At 50.9% G+C, this 24,194-nt stretch overlaps 7 protein-coding genes across 7 annotated transcripts; 4 read left to right on the plus strand and 3 right to left on the minus strand.

The window, feature by feature from the left end:
• Positions 1 to 1,163: 1,163 nt before the first annotated feature.
• On the minus strand, positions 1,164 to 4,691 carry L3040_007674 (uncharacterized protein; the record flags this gene model as incomplete). The annotated part of the gene is made up of 4 exons (XM_007291748.2): positions 1,164 to 1,350; positions 1,402 to 1,656; positions 1,703 to 1,759; positions 1,813 to 4,691. 4 exons carry the CDS (start codon positions 4,689 to 4,691, stop codon positions 1,164 to 1,166), a joined length of 3,378 nt encoding a protein of 1,125 aa, XP_007291810.2.
• Positions 4,692 to 5,322: 631 nt separating this feature from the next.
• L3040_007675 (uncharacterized protein) lies at positions 5,323 to 7,423 on the plus strand (the record flags this gene model as incomplete). The annotated part of the gene is made up of 6 exons (XM_007291747.1): positions 5,323 to 5,613; positions 5,747 to 5,878; positions 5,938 to 6,110; positions 6,206 to 6,450; positions 6,685 to 6,854; positions 6,920 to 7,423. The coding sequence occupies 6 exons, from the start codon at positions 5,323 to 5,325 to the stop codon at positions 7,421 to 7,423; spliced, it is 1,515 nt and encodes a 504-aa protein (XP_007291809.1).
• Positions 7,424 to 8,246: 823 nt separating this feature from the next.
• On the minus strand, positions 8,247 to 9,702 carry L3040_007676 (uncharacterized protein; the record flags this gene model as incomplete). Its single annotated transcript, XM_007291746.1, has 2 exons — positions 8,247 to 9,592; positions 9,648 to 9,702. The coding sequence occupies 2 exons, from the start codon at positions 9,700 to 9,702 to the stop codon at positions 8,247 to 8,249; spliced, it is 1,401 nt and encodes a 466-aa protein (XP_007291808.1).
• Positions 9,703 to 10,378: 676 nt separating this feature from the next.
• On the plus strand, positions 10,379 to 11,845 carry L3040_007677 (uncharacterized protein; the record flags this gene model as incomplete). The annotated part of the gene is made up of 6 exons (XM_007291745.1): positions 10,379 to 10,424; positions 10,500 to 10,798; positions 10,848 to 11,419; positions 11,473 to 11,587; positions 11,647 to 11,717; positions 11,779 to 11,845. 6 exons carry the CDS (start codon positions 10,379 to 10,381, stop codon positions 11,843 to 11,845), a joined length of 1,170 nt encoding a protein of 389 aa, XP_007291807.1.
• Positions 11,846 to 13,836: 1,991 nt separating this feature from the next.
• L3040_007678 (uncharacterized protein) lies at positions 13,837 to 15,440 on the plus strand (the record flags this gene model as incomplete). The annotated part of the gene is made up of 2 exons (XM_066154946.1): positions 13,837 to 14,336; positions 14,414 to 15,440. 2 exons carry the CDS (start codon positions 13,837 to 13,839, stop codon positions 15,438 to 15,440), a joined length of 1,527 nt encoding a protein of 508 aa, XP_066010824.1.
• A 3,768-nt stretch (positions 15,441 to 19,208) lies between these two features.
• Positions 19,209 to 22,046, plus strand: L3040_007679 (uncharacterized protein; the record flags this gene model as incomplete). The annotated part of the gene is made up of 2 exons (XM_007291742.1): positions 19,209 to 21,641; positions 21,690 to 22,046. 2 exons carry the CDS (start codon positions 19,209 to 19,211, stop codon positions 22,044 to 22,046), a joined length of 2,790 nt encoding a protein of 929 aa, XP_007291804.1.
• Positions 22,047 to 22,684: 638 nt separating this feature from the next.
• L3040_007680 (uncharacterized protein) lies at positions 22,685 to 23,637 on the minus strand (the record flags this gene model as incomplete). Its single annotated transcript, XM_066154947.1, has 4 exons — positions 22,685 to 22,722; positions 22,783 to 22,837; positions 22,889 to 23,021; positions 23,081 to 23,637. The coding sequence occupies 4 exons, from the start codon at positions 23,635 to 23,637 to the stop codon at positions 22,685 to 22,687; spliced, it is 783 nt and encodes a 260-aa protein (XP_066010825.1).
• Between the last annotated feature and the right edge of the window lie 557 nt (positions 23,638 to 24,194).

Consider the following 24,194-nt stretch of genomic DNA (forward strand, 5'->3'; position numbering starts at 1 on the left):
GTACGTGCTAGCAGCACCGGGCGGCGTTTGGGCGTTTCTTAAAAAATCTGCAAAGCTGCTGCCTCGCTCGGATGTTTTGAGATAAAGCAGCATCAAGCAGAGCGAAGCGTGGATTCAGGAATACCTATCTCTTTTGTTGAGCTTGGGCGTTTTGGTCGATCGATTGGTTGTGGCTTGCATTGGTATTGGACGGGTGGGAAAGGGTGGGTGGTGGATATTTATGTTATCTTAGTGAAGCGTGGGGGGGAGGGGGGAGGGGGTGGGGGTGGGGCGTGGGGTGGAAAACGGGGAGCACGGAGTAAAATATATCATTTAGCTAGCTAGTCGAGAGAGTATTACGTATGAGTTAACGGTTCGATGAATATGAAGCATCAGATCCCTTCATTCTTTGGCTTTGTTTGGCTTTGAATATTTCAACTAATTAATCGGTCAACCAGCAGCCCGCAGGACGTCGCTCTCCCAGAATTCCAGCCAGGGCTTGACATGTCACGAATATCACTGAAAACGCGCGAGGTACACCTTCTGAGTTGGAGGTTTTTATGGTTTCCTATCTAATTATTTCTACATATCATACACGTGCGGTCTCCCCTTTCGGATCAAGCAAAGATGCGCTCCAGATCGGGGGTGAAGGTGAGTGGATGGCTGTTCCAGTCGTGAGACGGATCAAGCCAACCGGTCGACATTAATGGTGTTGGGGTGGTTGGTGCAATCCTATATCCTACAAGTTCTACATGTCGTTCGGTTTTCCCTTTCGGATCAAGCAAAGAGCGCTCCAGATTGGGGGAGAAGATGTGTCGGGTAGTCGGTATCGAGGCTGGGGTGTGAATAAGCAAAGCGGTTTTCTCTTTTCGGATCAAGCAAAATGCGTTCCAGATCAGAGAGTGAAGGTTGGGTGGATGGCTGTTCCGGTCTTATGGATGCATCAAGCTATTGCGTTCCTATCCAGGTTGACGGATCAAGCCATCAGGTCGGCGTCCAAGAATGTTGGGGGGTGGGTATCGTGCGAGACAAAACCATGGCTGTGTCATGTGCGTTTTTTGGAAGGAGATTCGTGATCGCAAGTCGTAATAATTGTACAATATCGTGACAGGTGATATCCGCATTCGCGTTGAGAACATTGGAAGATTAGAGCGACGAAGGCAGGCATGTGTGGTGTTGAGAATTCAGCCGAAGGAGTACTGGATAGGAGCGCTGGGCGCACCAGCACTTCCGTCGTCTGGACCGAATCCTCCGTCGCCTCCGGGGCCGAAGCCAGGACCACCGGGACCGGGAGGGGGGCCGAAGCCAAACTCAACAGTATCAGTAGGAGCTGGGTCGTTTGACATGGTGCCATTCAACATGGGGCAGAGCCTAGAGCAAATATGTCAGAGGTGGCTTCATAAATAGCGGGGGTGGATGTACTTCTTGTTGGTCTTGATGTGTCCGGCCTGTCCACAGTTGGCGCATTTTCGGCTTGTTCCCGATGACTTCTCAATGGTAAGTGTAGGAGTGGAAGATGGAGACATCATGCCCTCCGCAGCAGATTTGGGACCTTTGGTCTTGGTGCTTGAGCCCTTGTTGTTGCCACCTTTGACGCCCTTTTCAGACTTCTTAGTGTTCTCACGGCCAATGCGACGGGTCTTATTCTTCTCGAGGCGGTCTACCTCTTCTCTAATGCTGTTTCTTGTTAGCTATTTTCATACGCTGGGTTGGACGTGCATACTGTCTGCGCATGATCCGGTCGGTCTCGGGATCTCCAGTAGGCTTCAGATCATACACGCTGCAGATTGTTAGCAAAGTGAATTGAGGACACCGGGCAGGAAGAAAACTTACTTTATGTGTTTGATATCCTCTTCAAACCGACGTCTCTTGTAACCGCTAATGACCTTCTGATCGGTGATGACCTCAGTGACAACTTCCTCTTGGCCGTACATGTTCAAGACAGTGCGCTCAATTGTCAAGGTTCTGTGGCCAGTGGGTTCGCTGAAGACGCTAGTGTTTCCAGGAGATGGAGGAGGACTAGCGGCGGCTGCCCTAGCGACAGCGAAGGAAGGATTCTCGGGGCAGTCAATGTCCATCTCATCAAGTTGGGTCTGATTGGACAGATCGGACTTCTGAGCATTCCAAACACGCTGGATGCCATCGCTGTAGAGAGTGTTTTGGGCCTTGACGTTGTAGTGGTGACCATTGTTTGCCTTTCGATCAAGTGCAACCCTAGCAGCAGCAGTGGACAGCTCACCTTGCTGGAGACCTTCAAGATATCCGCCCTTCATGGAAACCTTGATCATGCTGATACCGAGGCCGCAGCCAGTTGGGTCGCCATGGCCATGAAGCTCCAGCATGGCCTTGCCACTTGCAGCGTCCATAAAAGCCTTGGTAGTGTTCCAGGGAGCCAACTTTTGCTCGAGGGTTTCGGTGCCTGGCTCACGATCCATGTCAACCTCCTCGCTAGCAGCGAATCCGGAATCTTTCAAGTGGCGCAGTCCGACTTCCATGGCGTCAATTGCACAAACGTCCTCGGGCTTCACCATTGCTCGGATGCCGGCGGCGTCAGGAATAGGGCCTTCGCTGTCCTTGAGCTTCCAAGCCTTTGCGTCTCTATCGTGTCTCATGAACTCCTTTGCCTTCTGCTTGTTCTGAATCTCGGTGTTCTCAGGGCAGTGTGCAGTGAGGGCGCTGAGTTGCATCTCTCCCTTTGGATGACGGCGCATCATTCTGAACGCAATCATCTTCATTCTATTCTTCGATGCGTTGGTGACACGTCTCGCATGAGGACCTGGAATCTCCATAGAAGGGAGCTGCTGGCCTGCCACGAAGAGGTTATCGATGTTTCGAATGTGCCACGACGGACCGTCAACACCAGTGCTGCTTCGAACAACCAGGAAATCTTCGCTCTTTGGCTCATGTTTAAAGATGGGAGCACGGTACATGCCGTTGTGAATAGCACGTACGGTCTCACCGGGCTCGACAGTACCAAAGTTTGCGAAGGGCGATCTATCTTCAGGGAGAAGAATTGTAGAATCACCAACATGATCATCGGGCTTTGCAGGTCCCTCCTTGTCTTCGGCATTCTTGCGTCGGTAGTAGTTGACGATACGATTCCCCATACCAAAGTTCGAGAGAACGGTAGGGTGCTCCTCGGAGTATTCGATGAGGGTGGCAGATGAGTAGTATTCGGAAAGAGAGAGGTCCTTTGTAGTCTTGAATGCCTCTTGAATAGGGACGTCACGCATGTCCTTCTTCTTGCGCGAAGTGCTAGGCTTGGAGAAGTAAATAGGTTGGTTGAGTACTTTGCCAAACTTGAGTGATGGACGATGATATTGACGAGCCTCGCGAGCATCCAGCTTGGTGCGGTAATAGGGCCACTGCAGCTTCTGTGCCGGGGCTGAGTGCTCAATTGCGAGGCTACCAACGGTAGCTCTGACCTTGCCATGGTTCTCCTTCAACATGGCATAAGCCTCGTCGTTGGAGTAGTTGAATCGCGCACGAAGAGCCGATGCAACGTCATGACCACCTTTGGCGGGCTTGCCCGAGTCAAGGCGGCGGCGCTTCACTGTAGGAACGTCCTCTATGAACTCGAGAAGAAGGTTTGGGTCATCGGGGTCAAGAATGACGCGCTTTCCAAGCTGCGCAGTCATCTTCTCGAAGTTGTCGAAGTTTGGAATAGCCAATTCAGGCTTGTAGACGAACTCCGGCTCGACATACTTGCGCTTCTGAGGACCGAAGATCTGTCGCTCCCACTCATCTTGAGGCTCCTCGTATTGCTCTTCAACTGGTCTCAGGGGCTCAGCATCGAGATGCGATTCGAAGTCTGCGCAGATGACCTGGAGATCCATCATGGTGAACCCACCAACCGTACTCGTCGGAGAAATTGGCGAGAAGTCAAACTCGTCATCGCTGCCCTCCTCTTCCTCTGAATCTTCAATGATTGACACTAGTCCCTTGGCTTCATCCTCAGCCATCCGAGTGTACTTGTCGCTTTGTGCGGGCCCAGGGGTTCGGAAAAGCTTCTCAGTATCGGGGGCGATGTTCAAGCTGACCTTAGTGGGATGGAGGGGCTTTGGGAGCTTATCCGGAATTTGGGGGATGAAGTAGGCCTCCTTGGGAGGGAAGAAAGAGGTGAAGTTGATGATTTCGCCCTTTTGAAAGTCAGGATAGTTCTCGGCAGTCCACTTTTCCTTTTGTTCTTCGGTCCAGACGTCGTGATCATCGTCAGTGTTGAAATTGAGCTTGTAGAGATATTCTGCGGACTCTTCGGGCTCTGCAGGTTCCTGAGGTTCAGGTTGAGATTGAACTTCAACTTGACTCTCGAGGGTCGGAAAGCTCAAACCGCTAGTGAGGGGAGTTTGTGGTTGGTCTTCTTGCTCTTGGGGCGCGAAGGGTGAGGAAGCGCGTCCGCCATCGCCGAATAGATCGTCATCATCGTCGCCAAATAAATCATCATTTCCGGGCGCGTCATCTATGAGAACTTCCGTGAGACCTGGCGCGTCATCAATAACATTTCCGCTGGCCTGCTCCTCCTCTGGAAGGTCGTCGTCGCTAATGTCTTCGTAATCCTGAGCATCGGCTGCCTTAACTCCATGGTCTCCAGTGTCTCTGAGATCGAGACTGGTCATCGGATTCAGAGCATGCTCAAAGAGAAGCTCTCCTTCTTCTCCTTGATCCTCCCAGTTTATCCCCGCGGAGAGAGAGGAGAAGTCGGTTTCCGCCATGGCGCTCGCTCGCTCTTGCGATCTGCGAGCAGAACGTTTGGAGGTCGCGCAGGCTGTGGTATTTGTGTGTGGTTGCTCGCGGTGATTGCAGAGCTCGTGTATTTTTGTGTGGAATTGAGGAAAGAATGGGATTGTGGTCGATTACAGCTGTCGTATTGTGGTGTTGTCGTATTTGGGGAAAGAAAGGAAAGTGGTTGAGTTCGCGTCTTGAGATATTCGTGGTGGGGGAGAAGACAAGGTGAACTCGTAGCCTCGCCTCAACAGGGATGCTGTTAGCGCCTTGGGCTCTCTAGTGCGACACGTGATAATATCTACGGAGACCCACTTTAACCTTGAACTCCACGGGCCATGTTGATGCATTATTTGGCTTGAAATGTAATCTACGGGGCTCTACCACCAACTTCAAGTCTGCCTAGCTTGTTGAGTCTCTCTATCAGTGATATCAGGTTTATGTGAATGCCTTGTCATGCAAAGTTGTGGAGCTTATTATTGCTTAGCGTTCACTGATTCAAGAGCAAAGGGAAGGAAATCAAAGCAACTCTAACTTCTTCATCTTTGCGTGACAGTATCATCGTCCACATCGCGCTGTAATATCAATATCATTCCTCACTTTCTATCTGCCATCATACAAATGCATCCGGAACTTCCATCTCTCAAGTCTCTACGCCATTACCATCACCATCACCATCATCTCGACTCCTCCGGATCTACACTCGAGTCTCATACCCTGGCGTCGGCATCTTTGTATCCCTTATCCCCGAAGGCGGAGTTGCAGAAGCTCTTCGTGGGAAAGAACTTGAAAGACGTGGATGGACCTGCTGCTGTGCTGGATCTGGGGAAGTTGAAGAATAACTGCAACCGGATGTTGGAAGCTGTTGAGACACTGGGCTTTGGATGGAGGGCACATATCAAGACTCATAAGGTGCGAGCACCGCAAGATTTCTTTATACTCGAATAAAATAAGGCCACCTGGACGGAGATGCCTTTCCGACTGTTATCCATCTTGCAGAGATTGAAGTCTGATCCGAGTAGTATGCACCAGCTGACCCTCCCAGACCACTGAGCTGACCAGACTCCAAGTTGGAGAAGGCACCAGCCCGGTGAACATCATCGTCTCAACCCTTGCAGAAGCAGAGAATATCGTTCCTCTTCTCTTAGAATACAAAAACGCAGGTCGAGGCGTCGACGTGAGTCTAACCTGGCCCCATCCACTCTTGCTCCTCAGCAAATCCTGACCTTTTCGTAGCTTCTATACTCATTTCCTGTCACCCCAGCAGCAGTGGAACGCCTTTCTCGGATCTCCAAGACTCTGGGCCCGAAGGGTTTGTCCTTGATTGTTGATCACCCTGACCAGCTTCCGTCTGTATCTGCATTGCATAAGCTTAGCGGATATGCTCCTCTTGTGTTTCTAAAGATTGAGTAAGCCCCTGTTGAAATATCTCACTGAAATTCTAAACACCTCTGCATACAAGTCCATTCAGTCCGAAGTGAAGTCCTCGCTAAGCTTCCAACAGTATGGGTGGCAAGCGAGCTGGTGTGCCACCACAAACAGCAGCATGTAGCATTCTCATTTCTTCTCTACTGGAACTTGAGAAACAAGGAACCCTCGAGATTCTTGGTCTCTACTCCCACGCGGGACAATCCTACTCCTCCTCAGCCCGTGTTGATGCCCTAGACTTCCTGCGTCAAGAATTCGAAGCACTGCTCGTGACAGCCATCGAGCTACGGAACCTCTCTCCGACACATCATCCTATCCTCTGTAAGCCAGGTTCCCTTCTCTATCCAAGCTCATCACACCCTACATCCTCTCCATTGCAAAATAAGAGAAACGACTTTCCCTCAAACCTCAGGCGGTATTTCTCTTATATTGCCACTTACTTCCTCCATATCCTCAAATACATATTGTCAGCTGTTTCTCTCCTTACTATAGAACTACGGAAGCTCCCCGTTAAAGGACTAGGTACTCAACAGATCTATACTAACATCTTTGCAGCCGTCGGTGCAACCCCGACCACAACCTCCGTCCGCAACCTCCTAATTGACAACGCCGACACGCCCCCTGCAGAAAGCATAGCCATCGCCACCCTACGCGCAACCATAGATCTGATCCGCACAAACGGATGCAGCATCGAGATCCACGCCGGCGTCTATCCAACCCTAGACGTACGAACCCCCCTCCTGCAACCCCCTCCAAGCACAAACACCCAGCTGACCCCATGTGTCCACAGATCCAGCAACTCGCAACCCACGCCCTGCCAACCACCGGCCCCCACGCAATGCTAACCTGGGACGACATGGCCCTCAGCATCCTCGCCGATATCGCCTCCTTGTACCCGACCCGCGGCCCCAACAACTCCCCCGAAGCCCTCGTGAGCAGCGGCGTCCTCGCCTTGGGCCGCGAGCCCTGCAAGGCCTACTCCGGCTGGGGCATCCTCTCCAACTGGAACCGACCCGGCGTGCCTCCACCTTCCTCGGGGCCGGAGACGCACGTCGGCTGGCAAGTTGGGCGGCTGAGCCAGGAACACGGCGTTCTGGTCTGGGGGTCGGGGAAGGGGTTGGGGTTGGAAGGAAGCGTGGGGGAGGTGCCGGACGAGGAGAAGTTGAGCGTGGGCCAGAAGGTGAGGATCTGGCCGAATCACGCGTGTATCGCTGGTGCGGGCTTTGGGTGGTATCTGGTGGTTGATGGGGGCGATAAGGTTGTCGATGTTTGGCCGAGGTGGCGGGGGTGGTGAGCTCGGTTGGCTTCCGATTGTTTGTTTACATCATGCAATGTTACCAGGAGAACAGGACCATGATTTTTGGATGAGGAATACCTGAGGATGGAGATAGACTGCAAAGATAAATAGAGCTTCGACCCATTCATGTTTTGGTCTACATAGCCAGAATGGCATAGCCAGCAAACTCGAACATCGTACGCCACCATCCTGCAGTCCAGCTAAGCTCCCTCAACTTTTCCTCTCTCCCATGAGCAAACTTTCCGCACTGGAACCAAGCCGCTCGTCACATCTATATACAAAGCAAGGAGGTCTGAGTGCAGTCCTGAAAAGATCGAAAGACTAATTGACCAGATCTTGGCTGTCTGAGCATCGATCGTCGACCTTGTCGATGAGCGCCTGACTGCTACCAGAAGGGTTCTGAGAGATGTGTGCAGCGCAGGTATAAGTTAGCTAGCTGTCTGCGGTGGAAGGTTACGGAGGTATGCTTACACCTTGGGTGTACTGGCCGGAGAGCTATGGTTGCTTGTATCTGGAATAGTCTGGAGAGAGGAGCAGTTCTTGCAGTTGAAGAAGTATTTCTAGGGCTGAAAATATCTGAGAGAGCTGTTGCAGATGTATGCTAGAGGGCTGGAGAGGTCTGAGAGAGGTACGCGGGAGAGCTGTTGCACATACATATATGCTAAGTTTGGACGAGTTCAAACAGAATGGATATCTGGTTACCATAGAGGTATAGGTTTACACTGCAATACAATACCATACATAACTTTTCTGGCATGCCAAAAAGCTCCAGCAGCAGCAAAACGTATCATCGTATCAAATTATCGTTTTCCCTTTTCCCTCATTTACATCTTCGTTCCACCACGGTATTTCCAAATTCGGCGTACTCCGCCTTGGAGATCCACATCTGATGGAAGGTGCCCAAACTCCCCAGAATGCTTCCTCCGATCCAGCTCCCAAACCTCCTCTCGGTCGTCAGACCCGCAGCCTGGATCTTGATCCTCGCGCCCGGAAACTGTGCCAGCAGCTCATTATGCAGCCGATCCGTGAACCCGTTAATCAGCGTCGTGCCGCCCGTGACCACGACGTTACCTAAAAGATTTATCCGCACATCGATATCCACGGCCAGCACGCTCGCCTTTACCAGCTCGATAAGCGTGCTCGTGCGTCCGACAGGTCCTTCGCCTGGGACTGGGTACGCAGCTTTCTCGTCCCACATGCCTTCCGCGACTTGGAAGCGCTCGACACCCCACATCTGGTTGTAGCCGTCTGGCATCTCGAAGACGCGGCCGGGCTGGGATCGCGCGTATGCGAGGTTGTTGGTGCCTTGTTGGTCGACGTGGTTGAGGCGGCCAGGACCGGCCCAGGTTTGCACGACCGACTCTTTGAATTCGGTGAGCACGCGGTCTTCTTCTAAGGCGCGGAAACTGTCTGTAGGTTTCTTATCGAATTGACGGAAAGTCGGTTGCGCCGGAGCACCAGCGTCGACGGGTGTCTTGGAGGAGATCATGTAGTGCGGTACCAGCTCGACCTTGGGTTCTTGGGTGTTGAACAGTGTGCGGATTTGCGATGAGAGCCAGTTGCCAGCCAAATTCGACCGTTGAATAGATTTCTTGAGAATGAGACCGTCGTGTACGGCCACGACTGAAGCTTGCGTAGCTCCAACGTCGATAACCAGCGCCGTAGCCTTCCCAGCACCGAAAGCTGCCATGACACTGTTGCGCGCCAGCCAGAATGCAGGGCATCCCCAGGACTCCATCGCAATCTCGATCGCCTTCTCTCTGTTCTTCGACGTATTCCACGCGGTCTCTGTCATTAGCAGAGGGTGCTCCTCCAATGGCTTCTCCCCCTCCTCGGCATTCTCCATCTCCACGTCCACGTCCTTCAGATCATCGTTGAGCCCATTCGTCCGCGGATCCGCCTGCTTGAAGCTCGTGAGTCGTGATGTGATCGCGTATTCCCATAGTCGTGTGGCCGTGTCCCAGTCCTCCACAATGCCATCCTTCGACATAGGATTGCGGATCTCCAGCCCTGCGAGCGGGTTGTGAATCGCATCGTCGCCGAAGACCTCGCCGCGCTCTGAGGCACCGTAATGGGAATTGATAAAGGATTTGGGGGCGTCTTCTCCTGCGAAGCCGGCGCGCACGCTCGAGTATCCCGGATCCAGGATAATCGCTGACACTTCATCTGTGGAGGGTATTTGTTAGAGCTGGTCGAGGGCGGGTGGCTAGGGGCGGAATACCTCCTCCGTAGACGTCGGTGGGTTGCATTGACGAATTCATAGGTTGCGAAGTCATGGCTGCAGCTTGTGATGGTCGAGGATAGAAATTTGAGGTGCTGTATCCTACAGAATTTCAAATGTCGCGTTGTTGAAGCTCGACGCGTGATGTTTTGCGGGTGAGGATAAAGGTGGGGCGGACCTCAGTAAATAGCCACACAACAACTTCAGCCACTTCTCAATGGCCACACAAGATTTGATATCTCTCTTCCGTTGCGATTACCTATCGTATTTGAATCACCTATTACAATACAAATACGAAAACCTACAGGACTTCCTCCCACAGCTTTAGATTTCCATTTTCTTGGTCCCTTCACACCGGCTTGTTCTTCATGTCGGCCACAGAGATCAAATTCGCATCATGTCTTCAATTATCAATCCGATTGCTTACAGCGCAATGATGCAATCATCCGCCGTTGCCACTCTTACTACGTACCGGTATATGCGATTTGGATGGATGCGGCAATATACTTTCACGCTCGTCTGTGTGTGCAAGTCCCGATTCCAAGACCGAACAATAGACTCTCGTACAGTATCCGAGTGTGGGAGCCGAGACACAACAGACCCATAAGTCCGCGACTCGGATTCGTTTCCTCAGCTATAAAGTCTTTATGATGTAGAGAATGCTCAAAGCCCTCTTGTTCATTTTCTGGTACCTTGCCTCACTCGTCTCTGATCCATCAAGTATACCCGAAATGTCGATCTTAAAGAACATTATTGTCGTTGGCGGTAGTTATGTCGGTTAGTCTTCCACATCCCACCTACAGTCATCAGCAAAATTAAAGAGGAACAATTCGCTAATGTGGATAACAAAAGGTGTCAATGCAGCGCAGCAGCTGGCGTCGAAATTCTCGGGTCACTTCAGAGTTCTGTTGATCGAGAAGCATTCGCATTTTCAACATTTATTCGCTTTCCCCCGCTTCGCCGTCACCGACAAGGTCGACACAAAGAAGGCGTTTATTCCTTTCGTTCCTGGAACGTTCGCTGCCTGTCCCCCAGGATCAGGTAGCTTTGTGCAAGCATCGGTCACCGGAGTCACGAAAGATTCCGTAAACCTTGACAGGAAAGTCGAAATCGATGGGCAGTTGCTGGATAGCATCCCATTTGCTTATCTCGTCCGTACCTCCTCCCCAGATAGCCGGAAACGGCGCTGATCGTACACAGGTCATCGCAACAGGCACCAAACTCACTCCGCCGTCTACAATCCCCTATGATGGTAAAGCCGAAGGAGTAGCATACCTGCAAAACCACGTTCAGAAAGTTATCAGCAGCTCCTCGATAGTCATCATTGGAGCCGGTGCCGTGGGTGTACAGATGGCGACTGACATCAAGGAGCTCTACCCAGAGAAATCAGTCACCCTCGTTCACTCCCGCAAAAACGTCATGAACAGATTTAACACCAAGCTCCACGACCTCATCGCAGAACGGAGTGCTGAATTGGGAATCAACCTGAAACTAGGCTCGAGAGTGAAGCTTCCACCTGGAGGCTATCCAACAGATGGAAGCACGTTCGACGTAGAGCTGGAAGATGGAGCGAAGATACCCGCAGACTTGGCGATTATAGCTACCGGCCAGACCCCGCAATCGGATCTCCTGAAAGAACTGTCGCCCGAGTCGGTTGGCGACGATTCGTTTGTTCGCGTATCCAAGACATTACAGCTTCTTGACGAAAGATACCCGAATATTTTCGCTGTTGGAGATGTAGCAGCGACCGGAGCGCATAAAGCTGCCAGACCGTGAGTTTATCTAGTCCCCCTCAGTGAAGGCAATTTCACTGACAGGTTGCAAGAGCTGTTCGACAGGCCGCACTCGTCGTGGAAAACATCCACCATCTCGTCCACGACGAGCCGCTGGAGCACTACGAAATTCTGGAACCGCCAGCTATTCACATGAGTCTGGGAATTGTAAGTTGCCGCTGGGCGGTGCTCTAAGTTCTCAGTCGCTCATTACTCACGTCACGCAGACCAAGAACGTCGTGTTCCGCGATCCGGGACCAGACTCTCCTGAGCCGACGATAATACCTAGAATAGATGGGTAAGCAACATCCTTCTCGCCCTCGTGCATGAATGCATTGATGCTGATAAGGATCGATTAGAACCCTTGACATGAATATAGACGGCGTGTGGGAACGGAGAGGTGGTGGGCCAAATGCTCTCTTGTGAGCTGTGACATGGAGTCAACCGGCTGTTGCAGAAACGTCAGGCTTGGATCATCAAAAGATGATTGATATACGACAGCGAGCTTGGCGGAATAACCATAGATTATGACGTTTCAATAAAACTCAACAATCGAACTCCTTCAAGTAGAAGCACAGCCTTCGTAACCACTTGATGTTTTTAAAAAAAAATATAGTATTCTTGTCAAAACTGGCAACGGTAAGCCAGTTAAGACTGCGTGTGATGCTCCCAACGAACTCGCACCACAATAGCATGGGTATTCAACGACACCCAGCTTGATATGATACGTCTATTCCAGGCTCATGAGTCGGAAAATGGATGAGCGACTTCCTCTAGAGCCCCAGAAATATCATTTTCAAACAAGCAGGCACCATATAAGAAGCCGGATGAATCAATTGTTTTTCAATCGCAAAGCGAAGCTGGCACCCAACCCCTCGCGAAGAAAACGCAGCACGCCTTCCGTATCCCTATCCCACAGTAGCATCAATAACCAGAGCCTTAAATGTCCGACGATCTGTGGATTGACGGGCGGGAAATTGAGAAGGCTCGACGACGGCTCGTTGGCTGCTGATCTTTATTTATCCTAGAGCATTGTATACCGGTAGGCAGCATATCAAAATATGATGCGGAACTTACCTGCCTGCCTGCCTGCCACTGTGAGACACTGACCAGGAGGAAGGCCAGGTTCACAGATTCTAATAACTAACTTACTAACTTAACGAACTGATCACGATCGCAAAAACGTCTCGCTCCGGCCCGGCCCGCGAAAATCTCCTCGCCAAAAGAGAAAAAAAAAATCGCCAGCCAAGCTCATCACGCCAAGTTGAAAACTATCAAACATAGGAAGCAAAATGCTCAAAAAGAGCAAAATAGTACCGAGTGTGTGGCAACACAATCTCCCTCGGGTGGGCTCGAACCACCAACCTCTCGATTGCAGACATATTGCTAGAGACTAACAGTCGAACGCGCTAGCCAATTGCGCCACGAGGGATACTGATCAGACATTTGATGCTCTGAGTCTGATCACCAGTCGGTTTGTGGCTTTATATTGAATTTTTTTTTTTTGACCGAGGCTGTGTGAGGTGTGCGTGCGAGGGTTCTGCTAAGCGAAATGCATGGCGGGGTGGGGTACCTTGGTGGCCTGACATCGGCAGCTGCATTTGGAACCTACGGAGATGCGGACAAGTTCTCACACGATTTATTTCAAAAGTTGTTGCGGAACTGGACTTGAATTGAAGCTGCTGGAGTTTAGATATATGTGTGAGAGAGAGAGAGAGAGAGAGAAGTTAGGCAAGCAAAGAGGCAGAAGAGGAGAATCACGAGAGTGTATATTTGGCTAGTGGAAAGAGTTAAATCAGACTCGATATTCCTGAGACGTCACGGATTCTCGAATCCCGTATCGTGATCTTCGTGAAACCCTTTTTTTTTAAAAAAAAAAAAAATTAAAAAAAAAAACATCGTCACCCCGCCCTACTCTCCGGAAGGCCGCCTTCTGAAAAATGCTCATCTGAATCCAATTTGGGAATGCTCGCAAGCAGCATGTAACATGTAACACCATAAAAGTATACTTCCTGTTATCATTCACTTTGTCCGTCGAGCGAAGAAAATATACAGATACTTGAGCGATTTCGCGCGACACGGTCGGGTTTGCATATGCTGGAGTAGGCAAGAGGATATGTAACATAACCGCATGGGCGATCACTGTCCAGACCTAAGGTTGGAAGGTCGGATCTATACAGAGAGCCCCACGTCCTCCCATTGGTGGCTGGCTTTGTTGCCCTCAGACTCGAGAGGTTGATCTCAGAGGGCGCATGGGTAAGCGAGGTAAACAAACGATGCTGTGCCACCGCACACAAGGAAATCCACACTGGTGCTACCCTTCCCGTCTCCATCTCGTGTACGATTCCAAGACTTAATCGGCACGTTTTCCCTCTGCGATTTCAACACCCATCGAGAGGGTCAAGAGCGAGCTCACCATGTCCTATTACCACTGGTCACCGTCGCAGTATACCGTTCCGCAGAATCAGCAGCAGCAGCAAGCGCAGGAGATGCAGATGCGACAAGCCCAGCTGCAAGAGATGCAAGTTTACCTAGCCCAGGAGCAGGCACTGGCCACCCAGCGGATGCAGATGCTCCAGCACCCTACCCACCAAGCCATGCCAGTCCCGGGGCACTTTGTGGATGTAGATGGAGAGGGGATGTACCACTTTCAAGATTCGCAAATGGCTTCAGGTCTGAGGCAAGCAAACGCAGCTCATAATCGAGTGCCGGTGCCGACGTTGCAGCGATACACCACTCTTCCCACACCGGGCCCGTTGGATGAGAGCGAAGAGAGGATGCCGTCGCCGCCTTTGAAGCGTCAGCGGGGCAATGCTGTCGGGGAAGTGGGGGATGGCGGATCGTGGGCAGGCACGCTGCCGTACGATGGGCCTTGTTTCTGGCCTGCTGCGCTGCCGCCTCCACCCTGCTACTTGGAGTAAAGCCCACCCACCCACGTCTCCTCTAGAGTCTCCACCCTCAGAAGGTATAGAGTGCTGACTAGGACCGCGGTAGGAAACTGTCGTCCCCAGTGCTCACGATCCACGTCGGCGCCGAGCGCAAGCTTTTCCAAATCCACAAGGCAATGTTCGTGCAGGCCGCCCGCTACTTTGACAGGATGTTCAACGGCAAGTTCCTCGAGAGCGTGACTTCCGCCGCCGAGTTCCCCGACGACGACCCCGCGGCCTGGGAGCTGCTGGTCCAGTGGTGCTACACCGGCAAACTGCCTGCCCTGACGCGCCAGGCCAGCGACGCCGTCTTCAACGCGGAGGTCACGAAGTTCTGCTCGGTGAGGCTGAAGCTGTGTTGTCTGGCGGATAAGTACGGGATGGTGCTGCTGCACAATCTGGCGATGGACTCGATCAATGCATTCCTTCGCCACGCTGGTCCGGGCATGAAGCTGGAGTGGAAAGTATTCAAGAGTTGGTGTCGCTATGTGTACGAGAACTCGAACGAGCACTCCCCGCTCCGGAAGTTTATCACGAGTTACTTCCACCTGGTGATCAGGTCCGGCGCCGGAGGGGGTCGAGGGCCCCCGCTGTTCAAGATTGAGAAGCTGTACAAGCTCGCGACTGACTTGCCGGACCTAACGAAAGATCTGTTCGAGTATCTCCGGATGGACGCCTTGGTGGTGCCGAATTGTTTTTTGGAGCCGTGGGAGCACCTGCCTTGTGATTTCCATCTTCATCCGGGGGCTGGAAGTGATGAAGTGCAGGTTCAGTGTCCGATGAGCTTAGTGGCGGCGGTGAGTACGTGGCCGAAATCGGCTGCCAGGCTACAGTATTGGTTGCAGAATATGACTCTGAAAGGGACGGCGGTGTGCTATGTATCGCAAGGTGTCGACGAGCTTGGGGTGGCAAGGTCGAATGTGCAAGGTGGTGTGGAGGAGTTGGTTCAGAACGAGGTGGCGAGGTGGGTTGTAGAGAGACATAGTTTTACGCTGGCGCTCCCAAGTGCGAGAAGTGGAGGAAGGGGAACGGGAAAGGTGCCGGGTGTGAAGGTTGTGGCGCCGACGCCAGAGGGAGAGATGGAAGGTCTATGATGAGTGATATTCGTGTGATATTTTATTATTGATTTCGCTTAGCGAGGTTAATTCCACTATGGGGTATGGAGGTCGTTGGTAGCTTACGGGTTTGATGTCAGCAGAAACGCAGGGTGTGCTTCAAACTTTCAAAGCTAAACTTGGACTGGTGGGATCTGTTGTTGAATCCTATAATCGCCTATCGACCTGCGCGAAGGAAGACTTGTTTCACAGTAGACAGGACAAAATCCCATAGGTTTCCAGGATATGCGATCCATGACGCAAAAGGAAATGACGAATACGTCAAGACAAGTACCTTGCCAAAAGAACTGAGGTCAGTCGCACTTGTAAAACGCTGGGCCAGAATAGCCCACCCCGGAGACCTTTGACATCAGCAGCTTCGTATATCATACGTATACGTACACGTGACATCGAAAACAAAGCGCGTCACACCTCATCGTCGAAGCGAGCCCTTCGAAGCTCCCGACAACCTTTTTCTTCGGATTCGAAGCTCAGATATCGGCCCGTTCCCAAGAGCTTCCCTCTGCATCCAGAAAATTGGCTCTAATAATTTTGCGACCCGTAACAGTGGTTCGGTGTTTCAGCTCTTCTGTGTTGCGGTCAATTCACGTTTCATACACACGATCGAGATCTCCGATTCGACCAAGCGGTTGAACAGAGCTTGTTGAGCCCGCATTCCTTTTATGTCATTACCTCGTTAGAAGGAGTAACAACAGGCCAAAAGCTGGGTTGTGTTCCTCCCACGATCGCAGCTGCTTCCTCTTGTTCTTATATAGAATAGAAGTATAGTAATGCGCATGAATAACCTTGACCGTGCACCTCCTGCCGAGAAGGCGGATCTTACTTGAGTTTAGATACAGCAAGACAAGCCCAGACGTGGCATGTGCAACAAGGTTCAGTAATGATCATAAGCACTCCCTGGCTGTCATAGCTTTCGGTCCCCGCGATTCTTCTCTAAATAAAAGGTCTGTGTATGTTTACGCTCTATTTAGTCTCAAGTTGGCTCTTTGAGCCAGCCTGCCAGCTAGCTTTAGCTACGGTCTTACTGCAGTATAGTATAGTGACATGCCATGCAATGCAATGCAGTTGAGAGGACTACGGGAAGAGTTACAAGTGATACTCCGTGACCCATGATTGGGAGTGAGTTGGAAAGCCGTCCTGCATCTTTTATGTAGCTGTAACTGTAAATTGCATATTGCTAGCTAACGGGAAGCTCGGGTGAGCACAAGGGATCTACTACTATATATAGTAGTATATATGGCCACATGCGCAGCTACCACCAAGTGACCTCCCCCCCTTTTCCGAACCTAAAAACAGGATCATAGACCGGTTTTCCACGATCTCCTTTAATATTCCAAGATTCCCAATCAATAATATTATACGAAAATTGCTTCAGCTCATTCTCAGATCGAAAGCATTTACCCCATAAATCCAAATCACCGTTATCTACCACTTTCGTTGGAATAAGCATTTGCATCTGCCAATTGAGGGAGAAGCGCAGCGCTTTTTCGGGCTGTAATATTTTTGGCTTTGACTCGAATTCAATGTAATCCACAATGACTTCTTCGGTTCCGCCCCATAAATTTACTTGCTCAACACGATTCCAAATCTTTTGTTCATAAGATTTCGGGATATAGACTTTTTCAATATTTCTCATCTTACTCTCATTCGCTTTGATAGCACAATACCAACCCCCTTCTTTACCTAGCCAGACCCTAGGGTCGTTTACTATTTGGATTATTAGCTTCGCGTAATGGATAACGATCCAAAGTATATAGATCAGCTCACTTAGATAAAAGCCAAGTCCTAATCGATTAAGGTATGGGGATTCGTCTACATAGAGCTTGTTGCTTTGATTGATGCGCTTAGCCTGCTCCTATAATCTGCGCGATTAATATAAGCTTATGCTATATACAACCTCACGGGCGTAATAGTGGTAGTAATTACCACCTGAGGGTAGGGAAACCAGGTTTAAGGTAGAGTTTTAAGCTTTTGAGCCACCCCCAGGCGGGATTTATTCGGGAGGAGGAGTGGTAAATCAAAGTGAAACTTACTTCGGGAAGTTGTGCATAGCCGATGATTATCTGTTCTGTTGGTTGGCGCCACCACCAAAATCCTTGAGCTTTAGCCTTTTCAGATAAAAAGCTCAAGGTTAGCAAGATCGTGAAGATAGACTTTGACCGTAGCATCGTGTTTGTATAAGTCTCTTAATGATGCGAGCTGACATTGAGGAAACGAACTTACAGAGAATAAGGATAATGAATTAAACCTCAGCCAAGTGCAGGAAGAAATATATATCTCTTTCTTGAACCGTATTCGTAATTGCTACGTCGGTTATAAATAATCGTACCGCTGGTAATAATAATCAGCGCACTAATTATTTATTACTAGTATATTGACCTTTTTGTTTTTAGAAGAAAGGACGGCGTCCCAAGGGTGGCACGAGCCAAAACACTCTCGGCCCCTCGGCTTCTAGAAGGATTCTGGAAGAAGCCAATCTCACCGTCGGTGGGCTCGGGCTGGGCTGGGCTGGGCTGCTGGGCTCGCATCCATGTCGAGTTGTCCTGGCGGAGGAATGAAGCGAGAATCTACCAGTTAGGTAGCTACCCGCGCCTGGGAGCAATTAATATATAGAGAGACATATACAGATATATATCTATATATTTATATTAATATATATATTACCTTTATATTAAAATTAATCTACATATCTTTATCTCTATCTTTGTTCGTGCATCGCTTCCCATCGTTGCATTCTATCCATACCAGAACCTATATCTATCTGCAAGAAGAAAACATATTTTCATCTCCAGCTCCACCCAGGCCACTCAAGCTCCGTCTCGGCAAGTCAGGTATAGGTAAATTATGAATTATTACTAAGAGACCGTGTTCCAGCCAATTGGGCATGCGAATAGCCTTATGTCCGGAGCTGGAACGCCTGATGTATACAGCGCTCCGTGCATTGATTCTATTTCCCGCCCGACTCCTTTGCCTGTCCCATCCCCGTCCAGATTCTGTGTGCCACTGCCACCACCAGAGTCGGAGTCGGAGTCGGAGTCGTCGTCGTCGAGCAGATACCTGGGTACTGAGCAGCTTCATCCACCCTTCCCAGTGACACCAGATTCTGGCCCCTCACCCTCACCCTTACCGTCACCCTCAGCTTGTCTTGCGTAACCTGACCCCAACCTCGACCTGCGCAGGAGAGTAAAGGGAAGAAGTGAAGAAGGTATGTAGGTTAAGAACCCCGCAGATCCAGAGATGCGTCAGGACTCAGGACTGGATTACCCAGCTAATAATATCACTCTCCCTAAGTAACAGCCGACCAGACACGACCGACGCACGCGCCTCACGCCGTGGAAACGAGCAGAACAAAGAGCAAACCTGGGCCACCGACCCTTCGAAGAGGTACGGGGTTGGCATATAAATATATATGCAAATTTGTCGATAAATATATATATCTATATTTGTTATCATATATGATCCGCTCCTGGGAATCTGAACAACGCCTTCAACCCGCGGTGAACCAACCCTCTTCGAGCTGGTACGTCAGTCATTACACACAGGAACACCCGGGACCGGTCGAGTATCTATTACAGTTACAACTATAACCACAATTGCAACTGTAACTATAAACCCCAGCCAAACAACTCCCGATCTGCTTCTGCCTACCTGGAGACCTGACCGTCATCTGGTAGCTCAACCGGCACAACGGCCGCTGGCCGTGTAATCAGTCGGATTGGAGGAGTACCATAAGAACCACCATCCAAGATGCGACGGAACCGTGGAGGGCCCAGCTCGTCGTTCAGGACAAATGGCGCCCCTATTCCAGACTCGCTGTCCTTGATCCGATCCTTCAACATCGAGACGAACCCGACTCGTCCAATACGCCCGTCTCCCCTGACTGCCTCAACCATCCCCGATATGCCACTCGATATCGTCGACCGCATACGATCCTTCCCTCTCTTCCTCTCCGCCCCCGACTCGTTCCTAGCTGCCATCGGAAAGCACCTGCGACCCCAGGTTCACTCTCCACACGATATAATATTGACTGAGGGAGACGAGGCGAAGGCGATGTACTGGCTGGTCAGGGGAGCAGTGGCAGTCACCTCTCGCGATGGGGAGGCTACATATGCCGAGTTGAGGCCCGGGTCTTTCTTCGGAGAGATTGGCATCCTCATGGACGTCCCCCGAACAGCCACTATCCTGGCGAGAACAAAATGTCTGCTGGTGGTATTGAAGAAAGAGGATTTACGGCAGGAGTTGCCCAAATTCCCAGAAATGGAGAAGGCTATCATGGATGAAGCGCAAGAGCGGCTCACAATATTAAACAAGAAAAGGAAAGAAAGCGGAAAAGGACCAAAATTGATCTCCACTGTCCTTCCATCAAGAGGCGGTAAGCTTTTGGCTCGTGAGCCTGCCCCAGGTGAGGTCTCGACGGGAGATGTGGGGGTAATTGAGAAGGGAGCGGTGATCAATACGAAAAAAAGGAAATCGCCCAGTCCTCAGGGAATTGAGGATCCAGCTGCCGGCAGTGCCTTAGGAAGCGGCTTCATCAACGTGCGGAAGACCCTCAAGGATTTGCCACTGTTTTCCACACTGCCGACGGAAATTCTTCATTTCCTCGGGCTGAGTACTCAGCCGAAAACCTATCCGCCGTTCACAGACATTATTCTACAAGGCTCGCCAGGGAATGAAATTTACTTTATTGTAAGAGGCGAGGCCGAAGTCATCCATGAGACGACCAATGGCCAAACTCAGCCGCCACGAGGCTCATACATCCGACCAAGGCTGAAGCAAGGTCAATATTTTGGCGAAGTTGCTAGTTTGGCCTTGGCACCAAGACGGACAGCTACTGTGAGATCCATCACGACGGTCGAATGTCTGATGATCAGTGGTGAAGTCCTGGAGGAACTTTGGAGAAGATGCTCGCCAGACATCCGGAGGCAGGTGGAGCAAACGGCAAAGACCAGGATTGGAAAGTCGGAAGATCAAGATGTTCATATGGTCGACATCGATGATCCGTCAACCAATAGCTTGGAGAATCACGAAAGACCTATTACTCCCAATCGCTGCACACTCCCTGAAGTCACGTTCACCCCATCGAAATTTGCGAGTTCACACACGCCCAGTCGCGCGGAAGATCAAGATAATATGGAGCCTACGGACCCTGACCCGTTCTTGAGTGTCGATATGGACAATATGAGATCCCGGACGCCACGAAGAGGCTCTCTTGCCCCCCCAGTCCCGGAAACACCACCTCCAGACGAGCAAACGGGGCCAAGGACCAGGTCGCGGTCTCAGACACCCACACCTTCGAGGCCCATTCACGCCATGACACCTCCAGATTCAACTTTCCGTCCCAAGCGAGCGAAGATTTTCCAGAGAAGACCTAGCAAAAAAAGCGAGGGAGTGCTTCCGGATGGGGTATTGATCCTCATATTTTCGTATCTTGACATCTACCAGCTCATGCGCCTGCGCTCTGTATCTCTGCACTGGTCCAAAATTCTCACTACGTCACCGGACGTCTGCAATAACCTCGATCTCTCCATTTATAATCGCACAGTCACAAACAAGGCACTGATCGATGTCATAATTCCCTTTGTCGGCAAACGAGCGCTCAGCATTGATATTAGCAACTGCTTCCACCTTACCGATGAAGGGTTCTCAGCCCTTTCATCTCTATGCGGTAGGGGTGTACATGCGTGGAAGATGAAAAGTGTATGGGATATTTCTGCGAACGCCGTCCTGGAAATGGCCAACAACGCGAAGGAAATGGAGGAAATTGACCTCTCCAATTGCCGTAAAGTCAGCGACAACCTTCTCGCCCGTATCGTAGGCTGGGTTGTCACAGAGCCGACATTGGCGCAGCAACAAAATGCAGCAAGGTACAAGCAGCATTATGCTCTGATACCTCCCGTCGGCACAGTTGTAGGCTGTCCAAAACTTAAGCGGCTCACACTGAGTTACTGTAAACACGTAACTGATCGCTCCATGGCACATCTAGCAGTCCACGCACATCAGAGACTCCAGAGCATGGATCTTACGCGCTGCACGACCATCACTGATGGCGGCTTCCAGCACTGGAGCATCTACAAGTTCGCTAAGCTGGAGAAGCTCATCCTGGCCGACTGCACGTATCTGACTGATAACGCCATTGTCTACCTGACGAATGCTGCGAAGGGGCTGAAGGAGCTGGACTTGGTAGGTGGCCATTCGAATCTTTAAATAACTTTAACTAATTGTGACCAGTCTTTCTGCTGCGCGCTCTCTGATACGGCGACCGAAGTCCTTTCGCTCGGCTGTCCGCAACTGCGCTCGCTCAAACTTGCCTTCTGCGGCTCTGCGGTTTCTGATTCGTCTCTTCGATCAATTGGATTGCACTTATTGGAATTGAAGGAGTTGAGCGTCAGAGGCTGTGTTCGGGTGACGGGTATTGGTGTTGAAGCCGTAGTCGAGGGCTGCACGATACTGGAGAAGTTCGACGTGAGTCAGTGTAAGAATCTCCAGAAGTGGCTGGATGCTGGTGGTGAGGAGAGGAGTCGGCGGATGTATGGGCGGAGAGGGCTGAAGTTTGAAACGAAGAAGGGGAATGGGACGTTGAGATGATCTCGTCACAGAGTACCCCACATTTGCTAAGCCTACGAAGTCACGAAGCACGAAGTGAAGTCTACCTTAAGTAGCAACGGAACGATGGCAAGGAAGGAGGATGGGCCGGTGGTGTAAATGGATTTTGATATACGTAAATGCAATAGACGGACATAGCGAGGCGGAATAGGCGCTGTGCATGAGCGAGCGAGCGATAGGCGAATAGGCGAATAGGCAGGGCGCGATCTGTACGAAACTGGTGCCTTCGCTTTCTGGGCTCATGGCTTCACTCGTCTGGGATATGGGTTTTTATCGCTGCGCCGCGAGATTTATAGAGAGAAGAAAAAGAAGAAGAAGGAGAAAGGGGGGGTCGTTTGTTTACATACTAGGAGCTTAGGCGGACTACATTGCATCTTTAAGGCTCGGTAATGTGCATTTCACGTTGTTGTAGAGAATGGTGGTCGGTACCGCCAAAGAGTTGGGGGGATCATCGGCTAACTTCAGGTAAACGCTGAGTCGTGCAAGTGCACATCTCCTTGGAAGACTGAGCAACTGACGAAGACGTGGGTACTTGGCAAGCCTTGGCAACCTCGTATACCTTCTAGAATGGGAGGTTATAAGCAGTGATATTGACCTTGGCACATTCAAGGTATCTCGTATCAATTTTTAGAAATTGCTTGCAGCATGATTGTCGTAGCTAGATAGGGGTAAACACAAGTCGATAAAGCACAAATGGGATTTGCGGTTGTTCACCCACCTCTTTTAATGAGAATCATATTCATCTCCTTCATAAAATGATGACCTCTGTGCTGCTGCTTACGCTCACACTATGCGGAGTCCTATCCGCACAGAGATGCGCAAACCAGGATTATTATGAGGTCCAGCAGCCGCAATCTCCAGTCGCCCGTCGGCAAGAAGTCGCGTCTCCGAATAACATAACCGAGGTGGACGTCTACTTCCATATTGGAAGCACCGTGGCAAATCAAAACAGGATCACTGATAAGATCGTGACTGATCAGGTAAGTGTTCACTAGATGGAGCAATCTATCACCTACCACAAGAATCTGATCTGATCTGATCGGTTCCTATGAAGTTTGACGTGCTGCGCGCCTCTTTCCTCCCAGCCGGCTTCTCTTTCCGCCTGGTCAACACGTCGCGGGTCGTCGACGACCAAGTCGGCCGCGGCTTCTACGTCAACGGCAGCATCAGTGACTTCGACGCCTACACGGCGTTCATGAGCGCCACGCGGCGGGGGAACTATGCCGCGCTGAACGTGTACTTCTTTACCGATCTGTACGACGATCTTGGCGGGCAGTGTAACCTTCCCCGGTCCGTCGCCGAGGGTAGCTCGGCCTTCTACCTTGACGGTTGTGTCGTGAATGGGAACACCATGCCGGGCCTGTCGCGGGCGACGATCGTGGAGCCCCCGCCGAGAGGACACATGGCGGTCCACGAGGTCGGCCACTGGTTTGGCGTGCTGCACCCTTTTCAGGGTCGGACGTGCGATAGCTTCAATGATAATGTGGCCGACACGCCTGCTACGCAGAGCTCCTTGGGATGCGTTGTCGGGAGCGATTCCTGTCCGGATTTGCCGGGGCTGGATCCTATCCATAATTTCATGGGGTACAATGACGACAGTTGGTAAGTTCCGCTTTCGTGAACGTGATGGTATAAAGCGACATGCTGAATCCAGGCCAGTACGAACGAATTCACGCCGGGGCAGCAAGCCCACATGCGGAACATGTTCGATTTGTGGCGTACTTAGATCGGCAGGACGGAGGAATCTGATGGTTGACGCGGGTCGTTTTGCTCACCGGCGGTTGAATCTCTCGGTCCATCCTGTCATTTGAACTTTGTGAGAAAATATCTTTGCAGAAACAGAGTACATGATATCTTTCTTGCCAGGATATATATCGTAGGAAGAGAGGTATGGCTGAAGGGCTATAAGCAAACTAAGCAAGCACATCAAGTATTAGGATCCTGTACTAGCGGCATCGCAGGATGACCCAACGGCTGCATATTCATTTTGCCCAAAGCAGACAATTTCCATTTGTATCGATGCAAAACAGAAGTTCAATGGCCCGCACGACGCATGTGAACCCAACTTAGCAGTCAGGAAAGAGATTCGAGAGGAAAAACAGGTTAAAAACAGTTTGTCAAAATAGAGCA

This window comes from Drepanopeziza brunnea (assembly GCF_022702325.1).
Source record: "Drepanopeziza brunnea f. sp. 'multigermtubi' strain 214-2 chromosome Unknown ctg13, whole genome shotgun sequence".
Taxonomy (NCBI): Eukaryota; Fungi; Ascomycota; class Leotiomycetes; order Helotiales; family Drepanopezizaceae; genus Drepanopeziza; species Drepanopeziza brunnea.